General features: G+C 34.9%; 1 protein-coding gene across 1 annotated transcript; it reads right to left on the reverse strand.

Moving 5' to 3' along the window:
* Positions 1-144: 144 nt before the first annotated feature.
* On the reverse strand, positions 145-25137 carry LOC140158377 (uncharacterized). The gene is made up of 7 exons (XM_072181470.1): positions 25106-25137; positions 9868-11644; positions 5343-5478; positions 4826-4900; positions 3676-3726; positions 2744-2809; positions 145-1104 (listed from the first exon to the last, which is right to left on the reverse strand). The coding sequence occupies exons 1-7, from the start codon at positions 25135-25137 to the stop codon at positions 995-997; spliced, it is 2247 nt and encodes a 748-aa protein (XP_072037571.1). The 3' UTR covers positions 145-994.
* Between the last annotated feature and the right edge of the window lie 1770 nt (positions 25138-26907).

Here is a 26907-nt window from a genome sequence, read left to right on the forward strand (position 1 = left end):
AATAGGGCTACACAGTGTTTACAATTGTCCATTTATAAAACAATCTTAAGTTCTTTGTTATTATCATGCTCACACTAGCATAAACTATTATTTTAATAGTTAAACTTATGTTTATATGTTCCAGAAAGCCATTGAATGCTCGAGGAGAAAAGATACTAACATGGTCAGTGATAATTTAATGATCCGCGTCATTTCTCCACCCTTTTCACAAGCTTGGATACACCTCGCCATTGATTGACCATGCATGTCAATTTTAGGAGTCAGTTTGACTCAAGTTTAAGAACATTATAACATTGGACCAATGTTCAATGTTCAATCCCGGTGTTCAATAATGGGCTCTTCTTACACGGTATATTGATTACGAAAGTTTCATTTCAATTATGATTTATAATAGTTTTTTCAGCGTCAGAAAAAAGTCACTGCTCACTAGAGGCTGAGGTGCACCAAAAACTCCCGAGTAAGTGAATATAGTACAGGGTGTATCAAAATAAGGTATACCGTTTTAAAAATGGCACTAGATTAAAAAGTATGAGGTATTTGATCAAAATGGTTTAGTTGATAATTAAATCAGCATTTTATCCTCATTCTTTTCAATCTAGTGGCATTTTTTAAACTGTTTACTTTATTTTGATACACCCTGTATACTAGTAATGGGATCGTTTAATATTGTCGCCATTTTCACATCAAACAAGTAAAAGGTCTACATGTATTTTTTCGACTGGCGAGAATGTTAGATGATCCCTTAACTAATAACTAAGCTCGTTACAGTGCATGGGAAGAAAATTTCACCTACATCGCAAATTTAAAATATGCCCGCATCTGACTCACGTCTAAAAAGCTATGTGACATGTTCAAAAAATTTAATTCATTTTAAAATGAATTCAATGAATTCAATACAAATTTAAAAATAAACATAAATATAATACTTTTTGGTTAACATGGTTAAATCTTATGCAAGACAAATGTCTTTCTTTTGATGACAAGTTGATTATTTTCATTCGTGGTTCTCTCCGGTACGTGGGTATGCCGTACTGCGAGTCCCCTCCACACAATGTCTTGTTAATAGCATTTTGTAGGAGAATTCTTGTAATGTTTCTTGCGCTTCTGAGAAAAACAGATAGAAAGGAAAAGAAAACAAAAAAGAAAATATTAAGTGTGAATGTCAGTATTGAGTGTAAAAAATAAGTCAAGAATAAAATTTAATAAAATTAAACTGAGCATTTGAAACATCGAGGAAAAAAGATAAAAACTGGCATAGATGACTATAGCACGCATAACATAATGGCCATCCCATAATTACCAAGGGAACTATCTCGAAATGATCACAAACGAACACTGGACGACTTAGAAGAAAGAAAAAACAAAAATTAGAACAAAAAAAAAGATAAGTTGCATGTTAATATGAAGCCAGTTTTAGATGATTTTTTTACACAAATTGGTTAAAAAACCTCAATGATAAACTATAGTAATGGACTATATTTTTTTTAATTTCTGTAAAAACCAGCCGTTTCTTTGCCAAATTTTTTATCAATTTTAGCTAGAAATATTTTGAAAATATGTTTTCAGATTTTTTCCAGATTTGTCAGAATTTGGTGATATTTTAAGGTAATTAATTTTGAGCCTCTAGAAAAAACATTCCGGAATAAATAAGTTTGTCATTAATTTGTTCTTGAAGTTGACGATATTATTAGAAAATACTGGACTAAATTCTAGTTGTATACCATACACCCCCTATGGAAGACATGATCTTAATCTCCCACACAGGGAGTGTGAATTTCAAAGGGGGTTACCTGAATGGGTGGCTCCATTTGAAATACACCCCCTGTGTGGAATTTGTGGAAGACTAAGGTCATGTCTACTATAACAGGGGGTGTATGGATTTCAACTGGAATAGCCCATTTGCACCTGGTCCAATTATGATTTCTCTTATTCATTGCAATGACAAAAAACATGAAAATAAACACCCACTATACAGTGATCAAGTTGTAAAACATGGTCTATAACAACAAGCTTGTTAGGTACGCATTTCATTGGAACGGGGTGTAATCCTCGTAACTTGTTGTCAGGTCAACATGGCTAACATTCCGTATAATTATTCTATAGTTGGGTGATTATTCATTTCATAGAAAGGTAAATAAAAATAAAGAAATAAAGCCATGAGAGAGCACGGGCTACGGGTGAAACTCTGAACATCTGGCATACGCAAGAAGCAGGCAAACCAAAATAGTGGCATGCAGCAGCATGCAGCCGATCCACCGCGTAGGCCTACTGCCACAATACAAAATTTGTATTTTAAAACTATAGCTGTTTTGCCCAAGTCCATACTTGTTTTGAAAGCTATTTAAAAGGGCATTTCGTGATCCGCAGCCTCATCCCCCCTCCACACTTTTCTCAAAAAAAGTTGAGATTTTCATACCACTGGAAACCTCTGGCTACATAATGTTTATATGCACAAATTTCTTGCAGATTAATTCGTTTAGCAAAAATATCGTCAAATTTGAATTTCGGTCTGGTATACCAGAACGAAATTACAACAGGAGCAGTGTAATACACATAATCATGCATAACTCGCAAACGCAAAATCGAAATCAACTGAAATTTTGGGAATAAGCATTTTTCGTGGATATCTACTGAAAAAGTTCATAAAAAGAGGATGCTAGTATCACAAAATACTCCTTTAGCTATTAATTTGTAGAGAAACATGTTTGTTGAAAAAAATGTTTCTCATTGAATTTATATATACCTTTTAACTTGTGCTGTGTGTTGAGACGTGCTTTTCGCTCGTGGTCAAGCTCCAAACACAATTGATCTGAAAATAAAAATATTGATATTAGTATCACTGAAAATGTTACAGATACAATGAGGATATTACTTATTTTCCTTTCCTCTAGTGTGTACAGAGGACATTTAAAGTCCCATTCAGTGATCCCAGCGAACGTATAAAAAATTAAAATTGTGTATAAATCCCTTAAAAGTGAAGGATAAGTCGTGCGAACTTAGGTATTTAGGTCATTAGGTATTTTGAAATGAAAAATTTGGGCAAAAAATAAGGAAACAGCATTTTTGACAAATTGGCCCCATTGAAATAATTTATGATTCATGCATGTAAAATGTCTTATTTTGTCTTTCATACTACTAGCAGGCTATATTAGCACATCTATGACAATGACAAAGGTATATACAAAAATCTGAATTTTGATTAATTTTTACGATCTTCCGGATGAGCAAATCACTGAATGGGCCTTTAACAGATTTCAAATGATTGAATTAATTCTGTTTTAAAAATGGACAAATCTTAAATGCTTGGAAAACAGTAAATTATTAAGAAAACTATTACTTATTTTTGTGTTTTTATTATTTTACTGTCAGTCGTTCAAGTAAAAACTAAACCGTTCAGATTTATTCTGAAAGAATAAAGAAAGTATTTAATAAAATAAGACATTAGGTGATATTAATTTGAATAGCATGAAGGTTTAAGTAGCAAATATAGTCACAAATTTATAATTGAAGACCAAATTAAAAAGACTAGTTTGCGTCTGACCTCAGGCAAAGGCGAGGCGTGATTGGTTGCTGATCTGCGCAGTACAGCATTTTGGTCTAGTTGACAGAACGTCATACGCAAACTAGTCTCTTTAATTCGGTCTTTAATTATAGAATCACACACAAAATGCTAACCTTTAAGCTGCCTGTACTGAACTTCGCGCTTCATGAAACCCTCAAATGAGTCTGTAATTGTTAAAGAAAAAATAAGAAATTGGTTTCTTTATTGTGTGTAATTAGATTTTAAATACGATTTAATGACACACTTTTAACCCACTTTACACTTGTGTCGACTGCAGACGACAATCAAATTTTCTTTAGAAATTCAAAAATGTCAGAATTGTACATTTAAATGACCATATTTGGAATCAGCTGAAAAATGCATCAACATAAGTACAAACAAGTCTAGTTTTGGTTCAGTGGTTCTTGAGATATGAACAGCTCTTGAAATTTTTATAAAATCCCGTATCTCAAAACTTGGAATTATGTTGAAGCCTGTGGCTAGCATGCATAGCGTTAAGAGAAAGTGTGTAGCATTGTGCATCTTAAACGTCAGTGGTGAAAAGTCATTAAACCAAGGCGACCCGTCACGTGGAAAACGCACTATGACAGCGCCTTTCAGCCCGGGCTTTCAGCATTTCAGCAAAAGTTTTAGAACTGCTTATCCGGGCTGCTTATTCCTCCACGACATACAAAGTTACATTTTTGAGCAGAGAAAATAGTCAAGGAATCTAATATAAATAAAGGTGAAAAAAAACTAAATCACCATTTTTGGAGAACATCCATTTTCAAACAAAATTGAAAAACTGTGCTCTTCGAAATTATTTGGCATTTGGTGGTATTTTTTTCTTAAACTTGAGACCCCATCTGGCTGGGAACGGTTTGTTTGTTTTGGGGTTTTTGTTGTTGTTTGTTTGTTTGTTTGTTTGTTTGTTTTTGATATTGGCCCCGTTTTCTGAATACAAATTGACTATAAAAAATCCTGGCTGCAATAAGGCAAAAATGTGCGTGTTTTTTTGACTGAAAGACTTTACAATTTTTAGTCATTTTCTTGAATTTAAAATGGATAAACTGCATTTTTATCCCACTGATACTAACACCCATGTTTTTGCTTGTTGCCAAAATTGTTTTGAATAAATCCATAATGATACTCTTTTTTTCTACCATGATACCGCGACCGTTTTCTGCAGTTCAAATTTGGACCTTTCAAAACGTGTTTGCTCACTTTCGCTTGCAAAACTACCATGCAAGTGTATGTAGTGTGCCCTTTTTTTTTATCACATACCTTTAAGCATTCGACACTCTCGGGTAATTCGCTCTCTTTCTTCAGCTTCTTTCAACAATTCTCTCTTTAGTTCATCTAAAGAAGAAAAAATGTTATAAAAAATTAATCACATATACGACTAATTAATATAAAATGCTTGAAGAAACGAAAGTGATAAATTAAAACCAATCAACCGGTTCAAAGAAATAAATAAAATTAATTATATCTATAATATAACTGAATTAAATGTGAAATAATGTTTCAAATACGCATTCAGAAAGCAAGTTTCCATCCATGTACAGTACAAACGTATCAGTGGTGTAGCCAGTAGTGGGGTCGGACCGGTTTTATCCCTCCGAATAGTTTACACTCTCAAAGCTACCTGTTCAAAAATGAATCTATATACGAGGGACACTTGATAGGAATCTATTCCAAATTAAGAAAATTGAGGTCATTGAGATGAAAACAGCTTCAAAAGAGCATTGGGTGATCTTGGACTAAAACTTTGCGGGATTTAGCATTTAAGTATATGACATACCGTTTGATGTGAGTGTCTGTTTATGAAGTATGGGGTCTCCTTCAGTCGTGTTTTCCGTTTCACTTCCTGCGACTACTCCCGGAGAACATACTCTAAACATATCTTCTTTTTGTGACGATGGACTCTCAGAAAATCGCTGCAGGAATAATACAAAATACAGTTACAATACAATTTATTCTTATTAGTATTAGTATTTAGTATGGAGTTAAAACGTACGCTCACATAGGGGTGTGTGCATCATAGACTTCACGGTTTATGTGCGTGTACATATTTATGCTGATAAACTTGCGAGAAGTTTTCTTCAGACGTACAAATATTTTTGAAAGAAGAAGCATGACCTGGAAATTGTACACTAGTATCATGTTTGCCGTATGCCTATACCATCATTAACATACGAAAATATTTTTGAGAGCAGACGCATGATTTGGAAAATTGACACTGGTATTATGTTTGTTGCACCATCAATAATATTCTAAATATTTTTTTAGAGAAGACGCACGACTTGGAAAATGTACACTGGTATCATGTTTGTTGCACCATTATTAACATACAGACTGGTTTTGAGTGAAGACTCTCGACTTGGAAAATGCACACTGGTATCATATTTGTTTTCCAATTATTAACATACAAAATATTTTTGAGAGAATATGCATGACTTGGAAAACGCACACTGGTATCATGTTTGTTGCACCATCATTAAAATACACAATATTTTTGAGAGAAGACGCATGATTGTGAAAATGTACACTAGTATTATGTTTGTATTTTTGAGACAAAGCATATGATTTGGAAAATGCACACTGGTATCATGTTTGTCGCGCCATTATATACGCATGACTGTTAAAAATGTACACTAGTATCATGTTTGTTGATGGCATTATTATCATACAAAATATTTTTGAGAGAAGACGCAAGACTTGGAAAATGTACACTGGTATCATGTTTGTTGCACCATCAATAACATACAAAATATTTTTGAGAGAAGACGCATGACTTGGAAAATGCTGGTATTAAGTTTGCTGTATACCATCAGTGACATTAAAAATATGTTTGTATCCTCTATACACAACAATGCTTTAAGACAAAAATTCCAATTTTGTATTCACCGAATCAAATGTACACGCAATATTTGGCAATTGCATTTACAACCAAATACGGTGGGTGCGTTTACCTGGCTAGCGTCTACAATCAAAACGAGATGACCTGCTCAAAAGAACGTATATTAATTGTAACATTTTCATAAAAATACTATTTTGTATAAATAACAAATTGACTACCCCAATCAACAAATATATAGGCGTAAACCTTATTATTATGTTCGTCAATCCGAACCCCCGTCAGTCCGAAAATTTAGGGTTTAGGGTTAGTGCTATAGGATTAGGGTTAAGGGTTAGGGTTAGGGTTAGATTTTCAGACTGACGGGGATTCGGATTGACGGTGTTTCGGACTGACGGGGGTGTCCCCATCAATATTATAATCGTCAACATTTGCATCATATAAAAATCTAGCACCGTGCACACGCCGTGATATTTCAGCGATACTCTTTCGCAGACGGAGGGTTAATTTGTAAAGTTTGAAACTCGAGAGTGCCAAGTCAAGTGTAACTTGTTTATTATTAGCACTATCGATAATTGTATGTCACCAGAGCGTAGCATGATCTCTTCTCGATTAAACTCAAAACGATACCTGCCTACTGCTACTATACATCGGATAGAGATTCTCGTCTTCTTTACACATAAGCGCGAACATTTTAAAATTCTATATTCAGTCAACGAAAGATAATGCATGAACGCATCGAATTTAATCAAATTGATCAGGCTCATTTGTTTAATGCCTCCATTTGCTAAATTAACACCACACTACATGCACAGTGCGCCAGGTTCTTACGTACAGTTGTGCGCAGTTGACTGATTTTTGCGAGAAGAATGCGATTAATATTTTTGAAATTCAATTCAAGTCACATTATTTTATGATTGAGAGAAAGGGCGGAAAATGGGTTGAATTTGGATAAGTCTGGTTTCTCGGTTGCTTTAAGTTTGACGCACGAGCTAAGTTTCGATTGTATAAACTACAAAGTTTATGTGCATTTAAAGAAAATAAAAAAGAGAGAATATACGCATATGACTTGGAAAATGGTATCATGTTTGTTGCGCCATCAATAAAATTATTTTTGAGAGAAGACGCGCGACTTGGAAAATGCACACTGGTATCATGTTTGTTGCACCATCAATAACATTCAAAATATTTTTTAGAGAAGAAGCATGACTTGGAAAATGCACACTGGTATCATGTTTGTTGCACCATCAATAACATTCAAAATATTTTTGAGAGAAGAAGCATGACTTGGAAAATGCACACTGGTATCATGTTTGTTGCACCATCAATAACATGCAAAGTATTTTTGAGAGAAGACGCGTGACTTGGAAAATGCACACTGGTATCATGTTTGTTGCACCATCAATAACATGCAAAATATTTTTGAGAGAAGAGGCATGAGTTGGAAAATGCACACTGGTATCATGTTTGTTGTACCATCAATAACTTTCAAAATATTTGTGAGAGAAGACGCGTGACTTGGAAAATGCACGCTGGTATCATGTTTGTTGCGCCATTATTAACATTGAAAATTTGCATTCTATCAATCATACCACTTTTTGAGCCTTGTGATATCGGCCAAACGGGATATGTGAGCATATAGTGAGCGTGGAGTTAAGAATTTATTTGATTGGATGATACGAGGATCATAAGGTGTAATTGTTCTATATCCCACCGAGACGTGAAATTTAATTTATAGATATCATGTCTTGAATTCTACATCCAGTGATTTCTAAACACATAATTATGCGCGTCATTCACAAAAGGTGCCGTGATGTTTATGCGTGCAACAACATCATCACACATATTAGTTTTAATCATGAATTATGTTTGTAGTGTTCCATAAGGAAATGCCGAGATATTATAATGATTAAAGTGTGTGAAATAATCGTGTTGAAAGATGGATGGAAAATGTGATTATTAAATTTTGGGAAACAAAGAGCGTAACGAGTGAACAATGTGACCGATCTAAAATTAAGGATAATCATGATTTGGTATTTTAATCGTAAGTCGATGTGACTATAATCTATTAGATAATTGAAAGTTCTGTCTCACAAAATTGATGTTTATTGAACTTATGAACATAAGGTCCTCTGATAATCATAGTCTTTAGATAGTCTTTAGATAGTCTTTAGAGATTAAAACTAAGGATTATTTCTACTCGTTTGAAATGAGATTGACCAAATGTTGTCAAAGTCACGAACAATTATTATTGCGCACATTATTTTGAAACACTAAATTTAATTCAAAATCAATTACAATTTACTATTTAAACTACGATTATTTACGGCAAGATGTGATACGATCAAGCAAAATCAGTCGGAACTCGCAAATATTGATTTTGAGATGTAGCCAAATAAAGGAAATATTTCCTTTTGTTTCCTGTTGTTTTGAAAACTTTTTAATTGTTCATATCTTTGGCACTGGTTGTTCAATTTCAATAAAGTTTTCTGCAAAATGTAGATTTGTAAATACTTATTACTATCCTATAAGAAATTGAAAATTTAATATTTCCGAGTTCCGACTGATTTTGCTTGATCGCATCACGCATGTGTCTGATTATATCTTTAAGTGTCTGTGTTACATTGTTTTTCTTGTCCAGAGGTTCGAATCCATATATCGAGGGTTCAGAACCAGAAAACCGTAACTTCAGTATGATCATCTCTCACAAAATGAGCATAACGTTGGCTCCTTGCTTTGGTCTTCAAAAATCACAGACCTGAAACTGACCATTTGTGAAAAAAGAGGAAAATGCTTTACAAAAAGAGGAAAATAGCGCAAAAACATGCTATAAAGGCTCAAATTGGGCTGAAAATAACAAATAATGCGTAAATTTTAGGAATGAAAAAGAGGAAATCAGCTAAAAAGAGAAAAAGTTTCAGATCTGATATCAATATTTCCTTCACAACGTCTTTTGTTTTATACTAAATTTTGTCATGATTAATGGACTTATTTTGTGGGAGCAGGTTATTGTGAGTTGAGGCTTTCTGGCTCTCAACCCTCGATATCCTTCGGTGCGTAATAAAATCTGATACTCTGCGGGTGCAATAGGAATTCAACCATTCTATCTACAACCAGAAATGCATGCTTTGACTGCCTAAAGTTGTTCTCTTAAAACTTCCGTGGTCCGGGTACGCGCTGGTGAATTGCGATCACGTAGACTGTGACAAGGTCTACTACGCGCCGCGCCGAAGACCAATGGGTCAGCCGGCTTGTTGTCAAGTTCATTGATCAGCCAATCAGCGTGATTGTTTATTGCTTTTGCGTTCACGCTCGTGTACGCGATACGCACAGGCACGACCACGGAAGTTTAAAAAAACCAACTTTAGGAGTTAACACTCAATAATCTGTCCAAATTTCCCGCCAAAATACTCTGTCCAAATTTCCCGCCAAATTTGCAAACGTAACTTCTTACACCATATATACCCACCTTACTTTCAGCCTCCCCAGTAGCGGTCTCTGCTCTTTCCTCATCGTCAGCTCCAAGTACATCGACATTGCCGCTGTCTTGCCTCTCATTTGTTCCACCTGTTTCATCACTTGAGTCATCTTCATTCCTTTTCTCTTCACCACTGTAATCATCTTTAGCCCCTTGCTTTGTGATACACTCCTCGTCTGCATTCTCAGGAGATTCCAAACCACACCCGTCATAAAGTCTAATTCCAACATTCACTGGCGATGTTTCGCGGTCAAGTGGGGTCTCCAACGGACTCGAAAGTCTTTCTTCTTCGTTGTTGCTTTCCAAAAAGCCAAGGTCACGCTCTGACGAGGAAGCTGCCTTTTTAACGCGTCGGAATGCTGACATGTACTTATTTTTACTCCCCATATCGGTTTGTTCTTGATAATATGACTGCATCGGTGGTATTGATCTTGTTTTGATACCCTCCCGGATCTCTTCTCTTTCATTGTCAATTACGTTACCCTGCGTTGACATTTTCAAGCTTCCTAAAAACCGAGTACTGTTCTCAGTTGTCAGCGGACAACAAGTGGTGCTAAACTTCTTATCAATTGCCGCTGCTGCTGCAGCTGCTGCTGCTGTACTTGAAACCATTGTAAAATTACCATCTCTACCCTTTGGCCAAAATCCAGTTGTAAAAGGATACGGGACACGACCGTTTGGCCAAAACAGATCGGTAAAGGTCCGAGGTCGGATAGCTTGGGTTGCGAACTGTCTTCCAAAAAATGATCCACCGGAACCGAACATTGTTTGATTGTCTTGTTTGTCGTTGGCTAAGGAGTCATTTCCACCAGTTGTGAATGATGAGCGGTTAGGGATGGGCATTAACGGGTATCCGATACCATGGCCTAAAGATAAGTTATTGATAACCGGATCGAGGTCTAGTCTACTAGTTTTTGCAGCGGGTGGGGTAAGACCTATGTTGGGGTTATGACTTGCTCTTGGTGATGGCGTTGCATGAGTTGCATGATACATAGATCGCTTGCGACTTCCACCATTGAACATGGCCTTGACGTCTTCCCATGCATGAAGGAGGTCATCTGAAGGCTCACCATTAGCATCATCTAATAATTTAATATGACGTCGCCAGGAATTGAAATTAGCCGCATCTGGTTGTTGGTATTTAGATGTAGGGGTGCGGTGAGAGTGGAAAATGAATTTATTTGGTGAAAAGAACAAATTGCAGTAAACGCATTTGATACATTTTGCACGCGAGCTGTTGTATCGAGATGGCATGAAATTACCGCGACAACCCCATGCGCACGCGTGAAAAACTTCAAATACGAAATTATCTGGTAGTTTTGGTGGACCGTTGTCGCATAGGAATGATTTACAAAGACGTTCTGCCTCGCGTTTGCTGATCATGCCACACCGGCGAGACGAGACTGGCATTGCTCCTGCGCGTCTCAGTATCTCAAGCTGTACGGGTGTGCACTGCACACAAGTTATGCCGAGAGCAACGCGTCGGTTGTGTATCTCATTGTAGCTGAAATTCTTCAACAGGGTGTTAGAAATCTGAGCTAAGCAGAGTCGTTCTCTGCCGTCTATCATAAGCGCAGCAATCGGCTGGCCGCAAAGCAATACCGTATGACAATGACTTGGGTTTGCATCTGCTATACCAGATACCATTGGCATGGGACTATGAAGCGGTTTATCCTCATCTTTGTCGATTGATGAAGCTGGTGATTGGGGACCTCCTACGACTGAAGACATCACTGGGTCCTCCATGCTCACTTGAAACACTTTAGGTCTGAAAAGAAAATAGATACAATAAATGTGGTTATAAATAACGCTAGACTAGTATTACCTTTCAAAATAAATTACACAATGACCATTAACTTCAAGAAAAATATTCTAGCTTCGAGTGTGTACACCTTCATTCACGTTTATTGCGTTTTGCAAAAATTAAAATTAACTTCACTTTCCTCAAAATATATCATTATTTGGGGATTTTTTCGTCCCAGGTAGGATAATCAAGAAAATTTTATAGTCTTAGTTGTTCTTTGCAAGAAAGTATACTTTTGAAACTTTACTTTCAGCAAAGACAAGAAATTAAACTGCAACATTGTATTGTGCTATATTCTGATGATACTACATTAATTTTGCTATCTTCTGAAGATACTCCATTTTGCTATCTTCTGAAGATAGTGATGCATTCAAAATATTTTGTTTATTTTGAAAATAGATGTATTGAGGAAAAAAGTCTTCAACAACTTTTTTCTGGATGGATGTTGAACTTTAAACATAAATTATATTAAAAATTAGGGTAAACAGGAATGAACTCAAATCCCTATGGTTTTGTTAATTACTTTATCACTCTTTAAACCTATTTTGTTCTTTATATGCTTATAAGAAAGTCTAAGTTGTACCATGTTTAGATTTTGTATTTTAACGTAGGCTTTGATTGTGTATGTTTGTTGAGAACTACCTGCCGGTTGGCCAAAAAGAAGTTTTCATTATCAATTGGACCAATCAGCAAAGCAACATTGTTAGAATAATTTCACCACGCAAAAAAAATTGGAGTAAATTATTTGCAAAGCTCCATTCTGATTGGTGATTAAAGTGAAGATATCATGTAATTGACCAATCAGAGGCAATGTTAGATCGGCAGGTAGTGGTTAAATATGACATGACAAAAAAATGACAGACGTTCATTCAACAAAGAAAACAGTAAAATATCGATGTTCCTGTTACTAAACTACAAATAATTATGATGATTTTACATTGATTATTTATTAGGCCATTCCATTTAATATCCACACTACCTATTTAGCTAAAGTCTTCCACAGAGGGAGTATGAGTTTTGAATAGAATAGATAATTGGGTATATAGCTTCCATTTGAAATACGCATTCCAGTTGTGGAAGATAAACAGATAAAGGTACGAGCCATTAAACACAGGGGGAATATGGGTTTCAAAATGATTAACCCTGACCAATTACATTTGAAAAACATACTCCCTCTATGCATGGAAATAAGAGAATTCTCTTATTTCCATGCTCTATGGGACTTAATTATTATTTCCAAAATCTTCCACAGGTGTAGTGCGGATTTTAAGTGGAATAGCCCATTAAAGCCAATAGGTCAATTTAAGGTTTAGGTAATTTATACGATCGAACTTGGATCGGGGTTAAACTTGTAATTAGGGGTATATATTTTTCAATTAACCCTAAAAGCGTTTATGTCACCGAGTCAACGTGATCATGACTTCAGGATTTTAATAGTCAAAATATGGTGATGTTGATAATGATGGATTCATGCATTATAGTAATTGAGTTATTTATCCGTGGGAAATTTTAATATTTTATTCATAATCAATCACACTTTATGTAAAAATTAAAAAAAGGGAGAAGGATCTAGTTCATGTCAGAACCTTCTTTTGCTTATGATACTGTGCCTTAAGCAAGTCGATGACATTTTTGAACCTAATCATTTTTTCAAACTCACGCCGCCCATGTGCTTTATTATAACCGCACCACGAAGTTTTAATCTTAAGAGTACTTGGCCAGTTTAATTTTTAAATTGCACCTATGTCATGCAGTAGCGATTAGTCGTGCCATGCTACGAATACGTCGTCGTAGCTATATAGTGCAATTTTAACCCAATTTGTGAAGGTTGACAATCAATCACACAGGTTTATATTAGATAAACCACTCGGGCCCAGCAACTGACAGAAGAGATTCATGATCACCTCAAAGCCATATGTATGTATGGGATCACATCTTCCCTGGGTAATGATGGTATTAAAAAATAGCGCGTCTATACAATTATGCCTTTCCAAGTATATAAAAACGCAGCATAAATAACATGTTGTACTTAGACTTGTGAAGGAGATGTTTTGAATAATCCTGTTCGTACGTCCCAAAATAAAGATGCTGTATTTACAACACACTAACATATATAAACTATTGTCTGATTATTTGGGCGGGATATATAATAATTTCTGAATAATTCCAAAAGTAAAGAAAGGTATACAAGTAATCAACAATCAACTGCAGACGACAAGTTTCAAATTTTCTTTAAAAATTCAAAAATTTCAGATTTGTACATTAAATGCATCGTCGTAGATATAATGGCAATATTTGAAATCAGCATGAAAAATGCATTAAAATGAGTACAAACAAGCCTAGTATTGATTCAGTGGTTTTTGAGATAGCTCTTGATATTTTGAGAAAATATCTATGTTGATTGCTCGCATGCAGAGCATAATCATACGTCTTTGGGGATGGAAAATAATTATTAGAATTTGAAATGTAAAACTATACCCGTTATTCCACCGCAAATGCATTGTTGTCGTTGGCAAAGGATTTATTTGCAATCAAAATTTAAAATTTCTTGTGAAAATCAATTACAACTCAGTGCATATTATTTAATTGTGGTTACTATAAGTTGAATATCGGTCTTAAAATGTTCTTTCAATTTTTCAACTTATCTTTTTAACATAACAATTCTTTTAAGAATTTCCAATATGTCATTGGTGGTAACAACATTTCCCACCCGGTTAGTTGTGCATGTGCTACACACAAAAACATTACTAGCATTCAACTTGTCAATGTAAAATTATGAAACATGAATTTCATCCATGGTGTTGTCTTTTTAAAGACATTTCTTGTTTAATGTACCAAGTTTCTGTACGAAAAAAGTCACATCCCCTTATTCAATTTAATTTTAGAATTAGTTAACTTACAAGTCCCATGCCGTGAAATTTTTAGAGGTAGTTGATTACTATTTAAAACTAAACTAGTTGTCATTTTGTTTCATCATGCATGTATAGCGTTTGTCTAAATTACTTTAGATAGCCTCGAGATGGGGGTGTGGGTGGAAGGGGTGTGGGGTGGGTGTTTGTAAGTATAGGGGGTGTGTGTGTGGAGGAGGGGGTGAGTATGTGGGACCATGGGCAAATAATGGCATACAAAGAGTGGTTTGTGTTGGATTAATATGGCTATATTATACTACAGAATATTTTTAGAATATTTTTATGAGTGCATCCTGCACCTGGAAAACGCACACTATATCGTAATTTTATTAATCCTCGGTAATCGATGATAACGATACTTCATTGTTGCGGCTTACGTGGGTAGCATAATTTGTGATCAATGAAATATTTTTGAGCAGAGAGTTCGGATCTAGAAAACGCATGCTTGTGTATAGGCACTTTTAAGTTTGTTTTCGGAGTCTGTATAATTATTTTAACAAATCACAAAATTTGAAAATGAATAAAAAAAGTAACAAAAGTTTCTCGCCATTTGGAATCATGATGATATATTCCACGTTCACAATAAATTACGTTAAAGTCAATATAAAATAATATTTAGCAAGTTTAAATAATAAACTAAATCTTTGACACCTTGGATTTTTTAGTGAGTATATAGGCTATACTATATGTCCACCTTTTTTTTTTTCAAAAATTTCATAAATGTAAATTTTCATGACCATATTTGGAATCAGCATAAAAAATGCATTAAAATGAGTACAAACAAGCCTAGTATTGGTTGGTTCAGTGGTTCTTAAGATAGGTCTTGATATTTTGAGAAAAATATCTCAAAACTTGGACTTTTTATGTGGAAGCATATGGCTAGAACACAGATCATTAAGCAGAAATTGACAATTTTGCTGGACTATAATCATAAGGGTTCTATCATCATGAAGCTGACCCTTCCTTCCTTTAAGCTATAGCATTCTCCCAAGAGCCACGATTTAAAAGCTTGTTGCTTAGACCATCGGTAAACATAAGCGGTAAACATCTTTCCTCGCTTGCTCCTCCATATCTTTCCACAACGACCTAACTATACCAAACATTATACCCATCTCCCGACAGCAGATAATGTATAATGAAACGACTATTAGTATTAGGTTAGTGGTTTATAAGTAAGAAGATGAACAACATGGTATATAAGAGTAATACTCTAGAGATATATAACTCACGCTGATGTACCGGTTAAATGGAAGTTGTATCAGTTACACAGAAGAGTGACTGAAGGATTAGCAAGTTAAAATGAAAACTTAGATGGTGAACAACGTCAAACTAGTACTCACTAATGAACATTTACAGCAGTCTCAAGCTGGGTTAAAACACTGGTACGCGTAATTAATACTCGTGTATACATCCGAAAGGCAAGATTCATTTAATAGAATATATATCAAACTGAACATAAAACCATCTATGTTGTATCATCTTAAGTAACCCGTTGTAAATATGTTACGTATTTGCAGGTTTATGACACAGTGTTTCCTAATCATATTATTAGTTAACGCGGAATGCTTTTAACGAAAGAAATTTGAGATTATGCATCGTAAATAATACTTCGGAACAATCATTAAGAAGAAATTTAAAGATACACTTTGCGTTAGTTAATCAAAAATGACATTAAACCATAATTTATTATGATGTGGAAAATTAAAATGAGTTTTCTTAGATCATCATTAGCTAAGCTTTGCCTTTATAAAGTGCGCTGAGGCTTGTAAAGTGTGCTGAGGCTTGTGGATCAACGTCTAGGCGTTGTGCCTGTGCGTAGCGCACTATAAATCACTGCGCTTTTTTTTTTTTTTTTTTTTTTTATAGAGTTATAAATATGTTGTTGTTGTTGTTTCTCTTTTTCTGTTGTTTTTGTTTTTGTGTGTTTTTGTGCATTTTTTCAGATCTTGCATTATTGTTCTTGTGATGTTGTTCTCGGTGTTGTCCCTCATCGGAATGAGATTCTTATGCTATCTTCAGTAGATACAGCGAAAAAGCTTAAGTTTTATAAATTAAGCTTCATAAAAGTATATAAACGAACAGTCAATGTTTTAAGCTGAAGTTTTAAAATAAGTTACATTGTATTAAGCTTCATAAAAGTATATCAACGAACAGTCAATGTTTTAATACTAGTGGTTCGTGATGTCTGGATCGCATGTGATTAAGATGTTGAAATATCAATCATCAAAATAGTAGAGTTTAGATTATTCGTAATGCCCATGTGGGATTTATTTAAAGCGTAACAAATCTATATAGTATTTCATATAAGCTTGCGAGATTATTCTTATTAATCAAAATTAAATTAATTTATACTGTATACTTAACCATTCCAATCACTGTTTTTTGAATTTGTTCTTTATGCTATTGTATTTTTTTTAAATATAAAATCATAATTATGTCGTCAATGTCAAGTTAATCTGAATAACAATTTTTTTCTTAAATTTTTTTCTCAAATGTCATAATTATAATCATCTTCATTTATCGATTTTGTCTTTTGGTTTAAGTGCATGATTAAAACGTTCTTATAAGTTAAAGGGGTATTTTAGAGGATAGCAACCTTAATGCAATCTAATTTTAGCTATATCTTCAGTAGATATCAGCAACATAAACAAAAAATCCAAATCTGAATCAACTGCAATTTTGGGAATAAGCATTTTTTGTGGATATCTACTGAAATATATCATTAAAAATAAAGAAAATAATGCTAGAATCACGAAATACTCCTTTAATGAAGAATTTATTTACTTGTGGTAAAAACACAGAAAGTACAATCCCCGGGAGAGGCAATGCCCTCATCAGTCAGAAAGCAAGGCCTCAGCCCCCCCCCCGTTAAAAAACCAAAATAATCGAAAAATTGCCATTTTCGCGGCGATTTTGCGGTAAATTTCATGATTTTTGACCCTCAAATTCACTTTTCCCCCGGAAAAATATTTCTGGTGCCGATGCCGGCACTGACAATATCTCTCTTCCTTATTTTCGCTCTGAGCCCACTTTCTTCTTTATGTGTATGTGTACGGTGAATGTGATATTATATTGAAGCAAAGAAAAATGAAACAAGTTAATAAACAAGAAAAAACACAGAGCAAAGAGTCACGCGATTAACTCGCACGAAAACACTTTAGAATCAATTTCATTTAAGGTTAACCCATTTTTTGTCTTTGCCTCAGCGAGTAATCCAATTTATTAATTGCATGAAATTTTAGCTGTTCTACATTTTATGTTAAGTTTCTTTAATCACAGTTCCGCATGAGTTGGCATACCGTGTTTTATTACTGTGATGATATTGTGAAAAGTCTCAATTAAGGAATTGAAAGTTCCTAATATACCATTAACAATCAGGTAGCTATTTGATACTGTTATTATCTGTCAATATTTTATTATTCTACATCCGGCGTAAAGAATTGAATATTAATAATTCGTCTGTGTATCAGATAATAGGGATGTTTTTAAAATATCGGAAATGGGTCAAATTGGGCTATTCCAGAAATTAATGGCACCCCCCCTAAAGAAGACATGTGAATTTGTACCATAAAGTTTTGGGAATTCCCAGACTAAAATTTTATCAAAAAAATTGGGAATTCCCATTTCGATAAAAAAATGCTTAAAACTATTGGGAATTCCCAGTGACCCTAAAGAAGACATGCAAATTTTTGCCAAAATGTTTGGGAATTCCCATACCAAAATTTTATCCAAAAAAATTGGGAATTCCCATTTTGATAAAAAAATGCTTAAAAAACTTGGGAATTCCCAGTGACCCTAAAGAAGACAGGCAAATTTTGTCAAAATTTTGGGAATTCCCAAGCCTAAAATGGGTACTTTTTTTGGGAATTCCCATGTCTTCTTTAGGGTTGCCTCAATATGCTGCCCTTTTTATTTGGGAATTCCCACTGCCAGAAAAAAATGCTTAGAAATATTGGGAATTCCCAGTGTACCTAAAGAAGACAGGCAAATTTTTACCAATATTTTTGGGAATTCCCAAGCCTAAAAATTTAGGGGCTGTGCAATAATTATGAGCCCTGCATGGGTGGAGGGTAAAATGGGGGGGAGCTAAAAATTTTGGCGAACCAAAAGGAGGCGGCAAGCAATTTTGGCAAGCCGAGAAGGGGGGGAGAAGGAAGTGATTTTTGGCACGGAAACGCTTAAATAATCATGTAAATCTTCCTGCTCGCAGCGCTCGCAACATGTATATAGACCATTAAGGTTTGAAACTTGGCATCCCAAAAAGGGGGGCAAAGATTTTTTGCGGGCCGAGGGGGAGTCAAGTGATTTTTGGCGGGCCGAAAGGAGGGGGGGCAAGCGATTTTTGGCAAGCTGTTTGGAAATTTTACCCCCCGGCTCATAATTATTGCACACCCCTTTGACACAAAATTTGTTCTGCCCTGCCCCTTATTCAGAGGTGTAACGACCGGGGAGTGTTTCATGGGGGGAATGGGAAATCATTTTGTTAACGTATTTGACATATTTCCACTTTTATTTTTCTAAATGTGTTGCGATTTTAGATTTTTTCCAGTGAGTTTACTTTTTGAAAAATATTGTTAAGGCAATTTTTGAATATTCCCTGCGATTTCACTCTTTTTAGAAAAATTTCCTGCCATTTTACTAATTTTTTGCCCATTTTGAAATATTCACTGTGTTTTTACAATTTTTGGGACATTTTAAAAATATATCCCGGAATTCTACAAATGTTAGGATGTTTTTACTTGATTATTGCCTGTGATTTTACAATTGTTTGCAATTTTTTTTAAATATTTCATGCGATTTTAATAACAACTTTTTTGGAATTTTTTGTAAATTTCTTACAAAAGTGTATAATTATTTGGGAAGTTTGAAATATTACTTGGTATTTTACCATTTTTATAAATACGTCATGCAATTTAACCATATTCAAAAATTCTTTATACAATTGCTTTATTTTGGGGGTAGTTTCAATAATTTCCTGCACTTTTATAACTCAATCACTTGCAAATTTACCCCATGGAAGACACACAAAACAAGACAAAATGTGTTATCTCAGAAACTTCAACTCTTTATTTTGCCTGTTAATATTTTGTGGTATTAAAATATCAACTTAATCAAGTATGACTTTAACTTTGTGTCCACTGCCCAACATTTAAAAATACTTCAAGGGGCAAGGAAATTACACTTGTCTGCATTGTGGAAGTTTCAAAACCAGACTTTTGCAAAAATATAAATGCTACATAAATTTAACCAGGGATGTGAGAGTAGATCCCTGATTTAACCAGATCATGCTAGACAGTAGAAACCAGAAACCCTTGGTAGAAACTATTACATAATATGACCTTGACCCATGTGTTCCAATATCTGTGGTCTATATGCCTGATGCCTGCAGCATTACTATCACTATCAGGACTAGTGTACATACTATACAGTGTACAATGTACATGTTCAAAGTTTGATAAAACCATAGATTATCTATATTAAAGATAAAACATTCAGTGCTGCAGGTTTGCATGGATATACCTTCTTGAGCATGCTACTTTTTGATTTTTTTTATAGTGGGTTACTGGGGTTTTAGGCCGTATATATCGTACATTTCTCTTTATATTGATGTGAATTAATTGAAGTGTTAGACAGGGGCGTAGCCAGCTTTCTTGGTCAGGGGGGGGGGGCAAAATAAAATTTTGGGGGCACAGACGAAAAAACTTGCAGTTGCATCATACAATACATAGAGACTGTATGTCTTCGAGCTTACCGAAAAGGGCCTTATTGGGATGATGTGCGCGCGTAGCGCGAAAAAATGGTATTTTACACTATTTTTGGCCCTGAATTTTTCTAGAAAAGGGGCTCCTTGCCCTTTTTCTTTTCCTTTGCCCTCCTGATTTTCTCTTTCATTTTTTGTCAGAGGGGCACTTTTTCTTTCATTTTTTGTCAGGGGGGGCACTCTGCCCCCCTGCCACCCCCCCCCCAAAAATTTTGTCAAAATGTGTCAACATTTTAAAATAGTTTAAAATAGTTTGTGGTTTTAATTCCCATTTCCCCCATGTGACATGTCAAATTTGTATTTGTTTACAAAATAACAAGTAGCCTACTGAGCCTATAATACATATAAATCATGCATAACTCACGAACAAAAAATTGGAATCAACTAAAATTTGGGGAATAGGCATTTTGTGGATATCTACTGAAACATACCCAAAGTTAATACCTGAAATTATGCAAATCTGCTGCACATCTCGGTACCCACCTTTCCACTAGGGGTCTTAATTTGGAGAGACTGAAGGTCCAAAGAAGAGGGTCATTCCATGAGACTGGGGAAAATCTTACCAAAAAAAAGGGGGAGGGGTCTTTCCATGAGACTAGGAAATATTTGGGGCCAAAGTACAAAAATAAGTATAAAAGAAAGATGTCAGGGGTCCCGCATTCGGTGAGAGATTATGTGTCCAAAAGTGAAAAAAATGAATCTTTTGGTGACAGGCAAACAAAAATCATAAACATACTGACATCTACGGACCTGAATCAGTATCTAATAACGTCCTAATGATAAATGAAGATACTGAGTTACAGTTACTGGAACTAGGGTCAATGTGGCCACACTTAAACATCCCCGTCACCCAATTTTAGCGAGTGCCCCCTCCTCGATTTAGGGTGAATTTCAGGTTTATTGGCATTACTCTGGGCCATAATTTAATTTGTGTCTTGAGGTGCATGTGGTGTTTCCAATTTTTTCCTAAAAGCTAAAAAATTCTTTATTGTTTTAGCAAATTTTGTACAATTTTGTCCATACCACTATAAATAGTTGGGCATATTTACCATAATTTTAAACAGAAATAATAAAAAGAATGTTCGTCTTCTCATCAAATTTGGTTTATTTTTTATTTTTTATTTTTAAAATCCCAGCTGCATACCCTACCCAAATCAAAATCAAGAACTTTCCCCACCCCTTTTGTAAATACTAACTCGGGCGACTACTAGTATCCCAGCAAACACAAAACGTTTTCGACATCATTCGCAAAAGGTTATAAAAGGTTGTCAGAAAACATTTAAATGTTGGGTTATATAAAGGGTATATTAAGAGTATAAAACGTTTTCATAACCTTAAAAACATTTTTGCTAATCTACTGCTCAGCAAACAAAAATGTTTTACAGAAAACGTTTAAATGTCGGGTTATATAAATGGTATAAAAACGTTTTAATAACATTCCAAAAACATTCTTGAAAACTTGATACAAAACTTTCTAAACAATGTTATTTTGGGGATGAAAAAATATTTTGCGAAAAATGTTAGCCCAAAATATGTTCAATAACGTTTTAAAAACGTTTTCATGACCTTTATATAACCCGACATTTAAATGTTATTAAAAGGTTTTGACAAAAGCATTTTAAGAACATTTCTGTGTTTGCTGGGTTCAAATATTTCAACATAATGTTATTTAAGTATTGACACAATATTTGGCAAAAATGTTTGCAAAAATAGTTTACAATAACATTTTTGAAAACATTTCAAAATATTGTTGTAGTGTGTTTTCATACAAAACGTTTTTAAACGTTATTATGACCTTTATATAACCCGACATTTTAATGTTATTAAAACGTTTTTACCTAAACCAAAAGCCAAAATATAACTTATTAAGAACGTTTTTAAAACGTTTTTGTGTTTGCTGGGATTTTAATTTAATTTATCCATTTTTCTTTATTCTTGTAAAGTTTACGGAGTTTCCTTATAACAAGTCTTGGGATATCTTTTATAGAACCTATAGGTCTTCACTTCTCTTGCTTGAGTGTAATCTTTATTTGTCTGAGCTGAGTATTTGAATGGAAACACCACTAAGTCATGCTCCCCATCCACAATATTTTTTTCCGTATTTAACATTTGCATCATATACATAATGTACATAAGTATTATGAGGTTAAATTCCACATAATGCCATTATTATTTCCTCTTGCCTAACAAAAAGAAACGAAATATATAAAATTCTACCAAGGATCCACCCGGTTTCGAATCGACAACCTATGGGTCAGATGCTATACCACCATGACCACTGTGCTACGCGTCTTTTTATGATTACGGAATAAAATGCATACACACGATATACTTAATACTATGACTAGTATTTATTACCAGTGAATATCTATATAATTTCCGATCAATAATGAACTGAACTCTAACCCTAACCCTAATCCTAATAGGCGGGACACCACATATACAGTTGTTTAAACAGGCTCCCATTCAAATGTTAACTACGGTAAAATAGTTCTCTTCCCGTCCCGCCCAACATAGCCTTGATAATGTCAGCAAGGATATGGTCATGTTAAAGAAGTATTTTGTGATACTGTTATGACATTTTTCTGTAGATATCCATGAAAAAAAGCTTTTCCCCAAAATGTCAGTTGATTCCGATTTTCTGTTTGTGAGTTATGCATGATTATGTGTATAACACTGCTCCGTAGGCCACTGTGTTGTAATTTTGTTCTGTTTCAAACCAGAACAAAATACAAATTTTACAATGTTTTTGCTATTGAAAAGAATTAATCTGCAAGAAATTTTCTGTACATGTACATAAACATTATGTAGCCAGAGGTTTCCAGTGGTATAAAAATCTCAACTTTTTTGAGAAAAGTGGGGGATGAGGCTGTGGATCACGAAACACCCCTTTAATGTCTGCTTTAATAGCTATGCCTCCAGTACATGACTTTTGACTCATAATAAAATCACAAACATTGGCAACTTTTAATCATGTTAATAGATTGGGCATTCCATGTGTAGCCATTCTGTTTTCAGAATTGGAAAGAAAAAGTGCAAGGTATACTAACATAATGTGTACTAAGCATGCAGACATGCTAAACTGAACAACAAAATAAAAAGTTTGATGGCCAAATATGACCAATTCCAGAACCCATAACAGTGTCAGGTAAACAATACAAAAGTACAATGGAACAATTGAAGAAAATCACTGTGTGCACTGTGGACATAAGCACACTCAGAATTAAGTATGTGAATGTTGCTATCTTCAGTAGATAGCAGATGCCTGTCCCAGCCCAACGCTAGTGCTATGGATGCTAAAGCTTAAACAATTTTCCACAAAATGTCAAGAGTGCCCCACAGATCATGGAAAATTAGTTTTTCAAGCTTCCAATATTGGCCCTTCAGAGCCATACCACACCTAAAATAGAGAAATATGGTTGATGACACAATTCCTGTTTGATGACATGACAGCAGTGGCCTATCTCAGTTCTTCAAATTAAAGAAAATAATTGAAAAAATATAACTGCCTGAAAATTCTAAAATATTTTGTTCTCATCATATTATAAATAAGGGCAATTCATGGGTAACTAATTGGACACTATTAGAGCGAAAATGCCTTCTTTAAGTCACTTTGAAAACAATTATAAGGCTTTGTAGAAATACCAAATTGGTCAATAATATAATATTAACATAAATTCTACGGATTTTGAACAAATGGCAATTTAATGACAAAATATTAACCTTGTCCATATACATGTATAGGCACACTTTTTCTCATATTCTTTGACTACCTACATCTCAGTCATTTTAAGGAAATGTAGATTTGAGGCAAGAAAAGAAACCTTTAATCGTTAGCTTTAATAAATTGAAAAAAAAATATTTCCCCTCAATCGGCTCACAACTTTTGAAGATATGCTGCTTTTAAGAAATGTACACCTTTTCCCCTCTGTCCACGGAGGATCTAGGAGGTTTGGCTACTTTAAAGATTAAAAATGAACACAAATATAATGCATGAATATCAAACATTACTCAATGATAACTTTATAAAATAACAACTTTATTTAGGGAATGGGCTTTACCGATGGGCTTATGGGCTATGGAATTTGTTACGTGTCATAATTGTGGGCAAAATGGATGTGGGGTAATTACTTATTTATTTGGTTATTTATGCCTTTGTTTATTATGTTTCTTACTTTCTTACTTTGTTGTTTCTTGCTTTCTTTTTATTTACAACATAAGTCATTTCTCTTTTTGGGATAAAAGGTAGCCCTGAAAAAGGCTGTTTGGGTTGTCTTTGGTTCTTCTGAAGTGAATTTACTGTGCTGCTCTGCCCTCTACCTGGTTGCCTTCTTGACAAATACCTGTTTCAGCCCTGGTCCTCATTGCATCAATCGCGTGGCATAGCAATACTTGTGAATGCAGCAGTAATACGGTTGCGAAGATATTTGAGTTGGAGGCTAGCTGATCCTCGCTCATAGACGTCGCTTTGGATGTTGCCCCAATGGATGATCTTGCAGACCATTCCAAAGCCAAACCTCATCCGTGTACCGAGTGAAAAACGGGGACATTATCTTCATATAATTATTTTGGTTTATTTAAGCTAACGATTAAAGGTTTCTTTACCTACCAAAATATATTTGATCACCTTTTCAGAAATAGGAGAAAAAGAGGGTGCAATGAGGGTTCTGGTTTTTTTTTTTTTTGGGGGGAGACACCCTGTACCATTATAGATCTTTCAACTTCAGAATGTTAATATGTGAAAATATGACTCACCTAAATTGACATGCAGCCTGATGCGGAGGCATAAGTTTTCCAATATTGATCGATATGCATGAAATATAGGTCACTACATGTAGGTTACAAAAAAGTAAGGGGGAAATAAAGCACTGGCATTTGAAAGGAGCAAGGGGCTTGTCACCCAGGATTCAAGAAGGGGGATTTTGTTTGTTTGCTTTATTTCTTCTTTAACCTGGGACACTCATTCAGTTGAAAACACAATTAATCATCTGTTCTTCCTTGAGGCCCAGGGGAAACTAGACTCAGCCAACTATGAGCAATCACTCTGTCCATCCCAGAGAGATGGAGAGTATTCTGCAAGATGGTTCTGAACCAGTAAACCATAATAAATGGCGACAACCTCAGAGAGGAACAATGTGGATTCCGAAGAGCTCCAGAGATATATATGATAATGATATGTTGTTTGTCATATGGACGATTATAGAATTAGCAAGGGAAATATGAATGCCAATTCACTGGAATTTTCTTTCTACTGACTTCCCAGCACATGTGTCAAGATGAGACGGTGAAGATTTTTTTTCACTTATATTATAAAAAAATATCAGCCTGAAATAAAACATCCCATTTTGTTGTTGTGATTTAATTTTGGGCAATTGATATGGTTTGGGTATATTGTTAAATTGCCCCCACATTGTAGAACAACTCCCATTCCATTCCAAGTCTGTACCAGAATGACTTCAATGTCTTGAGACAATTAGGACGACCACCAACAAGACAGAAAGGCCATGTGTTGCACTGTTCAGGAATGTCTATAGGTGGTCAAAAGGTCCAGTTGTTATTTAGGCACGCCGGAATGGAGAAGAATGACTGAAAAGAGGGCGAGGGCGGGGCGAGGGGACCCAGGCTCAGGATCAGGCAAGTTGAAGTATAAGAGATGAACATGTCCCTCTTTTAAATAATATTAAAATATTATTTAATTGCATTGCTTGGAACAAGAAAGTAGCAAATGCTTACATTTGTCTGTGGTCATGGTGGACATTGGTGGCAGGCCTCTAAATGATACCAATTAGGTTGCTCTTCCGCAACTATCAATATGATCAAACTTATTCATTGCATGGCAGGAGGGGCAGAGGCCAGAGTGGGGGATGGGGGAAACTTCAAACCCTACAACATTTTATAAGATTCTATAGGTGTAATATTTACCACATATCATAGGGGTTATTTTTACTCCATTTCTAAGGGTAATTTTACTACAAAAACCAGCAAAATGTTTTGAAATATGGTCCCACGTTGTTTAAAGATTTCTTTCAAGTACCCTGTTTTTGGACTAATTTACCCCCACTTGAAAATTACATGTGCATGCTATACTTTTTTTTAATGTTTATATTTAGTATGGATTTAGGATTAGGTCTATTGTTTAGGCATCAGTGTTAGGGTTAGGATTATGTTTAGGATTAGGGCCATTGTTAGGGTTAATATTTTGGCGATATTATTAAAAAGGACAGTTACAACTCAAAAGGCGTTCATTGGTACTGAGATACTGGTTATTAAAGAACTTACTGACTACCTATTAAAACCTCATTCTCAACTACATAATGAGGTTTAGTTGTAAGATTTCACCAGCAATTTAATATAACTAGTCATGAGATATTAGGCCGTTTTTAGATTAGGCTTACATAATACATGATAGATTTGTCCTGGGATGACATATGCTACACATTTCAATTTTTGCTGCATAAACCTACTGCCCATACTAGTATGAGATAATTTTACATAGGCTAACCATGTCTCCATCAGCAATTTTGATGTCAATGTGGATATTTTTCCAGTTGATCATG

The sequence above is a fragment of the Amphiura filiformis genome, chromosome 8 (assembly GCF_039555335.1).
Source record: "Amphiura filiformis chromosome 8, Afil_fr2py, whole genome shotgun sequence".
NCBI lineage: Eukaryota > Metazoa > Echinodermata > Ophiuroidea > Amphilepidida > Amphiuridae > Amphiura > Amphiura filiformis.

What these genes read in the sequence shown, in the direction of transcription:
- LOC140158377 (XM_072181470.1), bottom strand. Translation starts at nt 25,137, where the DNA reads ATGCCTCCGCATCAGGCTGCATGTCAATTTAG. An exon ending in CAGGCTGCATGTCAATTTAG is followed by an intron (nt 11,645 to 25,105) that starts GTGAGTCATATT and finishes TTTTCTTTTCAG; the next exon opens with ACCTAAAGTGTTTCAAGTGA. An exon ending in CTGGGGAGGCTGAAAGTAAG is followed by an intron (nt 5,479 to 9,867) that starts GTGGGTATATAT and finishes TTATTCCTGCAG; the next exon opens with CGATTTTCTGAGAGTCCATC.